Below are 2,452 nucleotides of genomic sequence, written 5' to 3' on the forward strand. Positions count from 1 at the left end.
CTCTAGTGGTGTTCCAATGGGGATTAAAGCATAGAAACAAAAAAGGGTCGAGTTATACCTTACTATACTCTAAAATGCCACAAGGGTCTTGGATCTCCTTCTTCTCCTCTTGATCTACCTTCCTTCTTCTCTCAAGATCTTCAAAGAATCACACCAAATCACACAAAAAAGCTAAGAGGGTTCTAGGGTTTCAAGAATGATGCTCTGAGGGGTGATGGGAGCTGACTTGAGGTCCCAAAAGTTGATTAAATAGGGTGCAAACCCTTGAAATTAGGGTTTCATCCAGACTGGCGGACTCGCCGAGTCCGGAATATGGACTCGTCGAGTCGCCAACTTACACGTGCTCAAAATCCCGACTCAACTCGACGAGTCTGGCTACTGACTCGTCGAGTCCCTCCTGAAAACTTGATAAAAATAAATATATAAATATCATACCAGAATTGGGGTGTTACAGCTTTTATGGTGTTAGTGGTTATAAAGAAAGACGATAGAGTAAAATTAATCTCACACAAGAACAACTCAACTATTTAAATGAGAGTTACGGCTCCGTTAACTTTTATTTTACTTACTTTTCTTTCTTTTCACTTACATTCTTCTTACAAACATTAGGTCCTTATATAGGAATCAAAAACTAAGAAATACTTAACTTAGAAGAAAAATTAAAGGTTAATTTAAAACTTAATAAGGAAGTATTCTTAATGGCTAAGAATACTTCATAATTAAGAATACTTAATGATTAAGAAAATTTAATATCTAAGAATGCTTAACAACTAAGAACGTTGTTGATAACCATTCTTGACTTTTATTTTTAACCTCTTTTTGTTGACTTGTGTTGACTAAGTTGGGTTTGACTTCTAACACTCCCCCTAAACCAACTATGCATGCCATGCCAAGCATCTTTACCATTTTCTGAAATCTTTCTGTCTGCAAAGGCTTTGTAAAAAATCAGCTAGTTGCTCTTCAGTGCTACAATGCACCAGCTCAACCACTCTATCTTTCACATATTTCCAAATGAAATGGTACTTTATGTTGATATGCTTGCTTCGACTGTGTGACACAGGATTCTTCGAGAGTAAGATAGCAGAGTTATTATCAACATACACCTTAACTGGATCTTCATATGTGAAATATAATTCACTCAATATTCTTCAACCAAATAGCTTGACATGTGCATGTTGCAGCTGCTATGTATTCTGCCTCACATGTTGAAAGAGCAAATGTTTGTTGCTCCGTTGAAGACCATGAAAACACTGTTGATCCAATATGAAATGCATATCCAAAAGTACTCTTACCATCATCCATATATCCACCATAATCACTATCTGAATAGCCAACCAATTGTGCATCTTGAGAGTATGTGTAAAACAAACCATGATTCAGCGTAACTTTTATGTTTCTCAAAATTCTCTTAGCTGCAATGAAATGATCTTGCTTCGGCTTCTCCATGTATCTACTGACTACTCCAACTGCATATATAATATATGGGCGAGTAAAAGTTGGATACCTTAAGCTTCCCACCAAGCTTTTAAACAGTGTTGGGTTGACAGATTCTCTAACTAATTCAACACTTAGCTTCGTTCCTGCTTCTGCTGGTGTGTGGACTGGCTTACAGTCTTCCATTTTGAACTTCTGTAAATCTGTGCTCTGTATACTTCGTTTGTGACATAAATATTCCATCCTTTGATTTGATTTACTTCAACTCCAAGAAAGTATGACATTTGGCCAATATATATATATATATATATATATATATATATATATATATATATATATATAAACCAAGCACTGAAGTAATGTCTTTAAACTTCATTTTCTAATGCAATCCCAAAGATCTTCAATAAAGCCAAACCCGCCATAAAAACCCATTTCAGAATTAAGAAACTGAATCACTTCTTGTCTTTGAAGAACTCCCCCTCCAAGTCACAATGATCTTCAAATAAGCTAATGATATAAGTCATCAAAAAATATCATGTAACAACCCAAATTTTAAGATTCATAACGCCACTTGATCGAAAAAATACTAGAAGTCAAAGATATAACAAGTCCTTAGAAGAGCTCGATGAAGAACTTCTACTGTAAAAGATATTTCTCTATAAAAGCTTTAGAAAAGATCAATGAAAAACTGCTACTATAAAATCTACCTTCATAATTCTACCACAAGCGTTATAAAAAATATTCAAATTTGAAAAGTCAGAAATCCAATTTCGAATGGTCATACCAAATTCTACTTCGATTTATAATAAAAAAAAAAAAACATGATTATAAAGCCTTCAAATGGTCATGAGAATGATCTTGATTGGATAAAAAATTACTATGCTCCCCCGCGACAAAATGATATAAACGGTGAAATATAAAATCCAAAAAAGCTAGCCCTCACATTTATAAACTTTTTGAAAAATGGGCTGAAATTGTCACTTTGCTGAAATTCAGGGGACAAAATTAATAATTCTGC

General features: G+C 34.3%; 1 protein-coding gene across 1 annotated transcript; it reads right to left on the bottom strand.

The window, feature by feature from the left end:
• Positions 1 to 1,134: 1,134 nt before the first annotated feature.
• On the bottom strand, positions 1,135 to 1,620 carry LOC122195353 (secreted RxLR effector protein 161-like). The gene has a single exon (XM_042897193.1). The coding sequence runs from the start codon at positions 1,618 to 1,620 to the stop codon at positions 1,135 to 1,137; it is 486 nt and encodes a 161-aa protein (XP_042753127.1).
• Positions 1,621 to 2,452: the final 832 nt, after the last annotated feature.

This window comes from Lactuca sativa, chromosome 8 (assembly GCF_002870075.4).
Source record: "Lactuca sativa cultivar Salinas chromosome 8, Lsat_Salinas_v11, whole genome shotgun sequence".
Classification (NCBI taxonomy): Eukaryota; Viridiplantae; Streptophyta; class Magnoliopsida; order Asterales; family Asteraceae; genus Lactuca; species Lactuca sativa.

What these genes read in the sequence shown, in the direction of transcription:
- LOC122195353 (XM_042897193.1), bottom strand. Translation starts at nt 1,620, where the DNA reads ATGGAAGACTGTAAGCCAGTCCACACACCAGCAGAAGCAGGAACGAAG.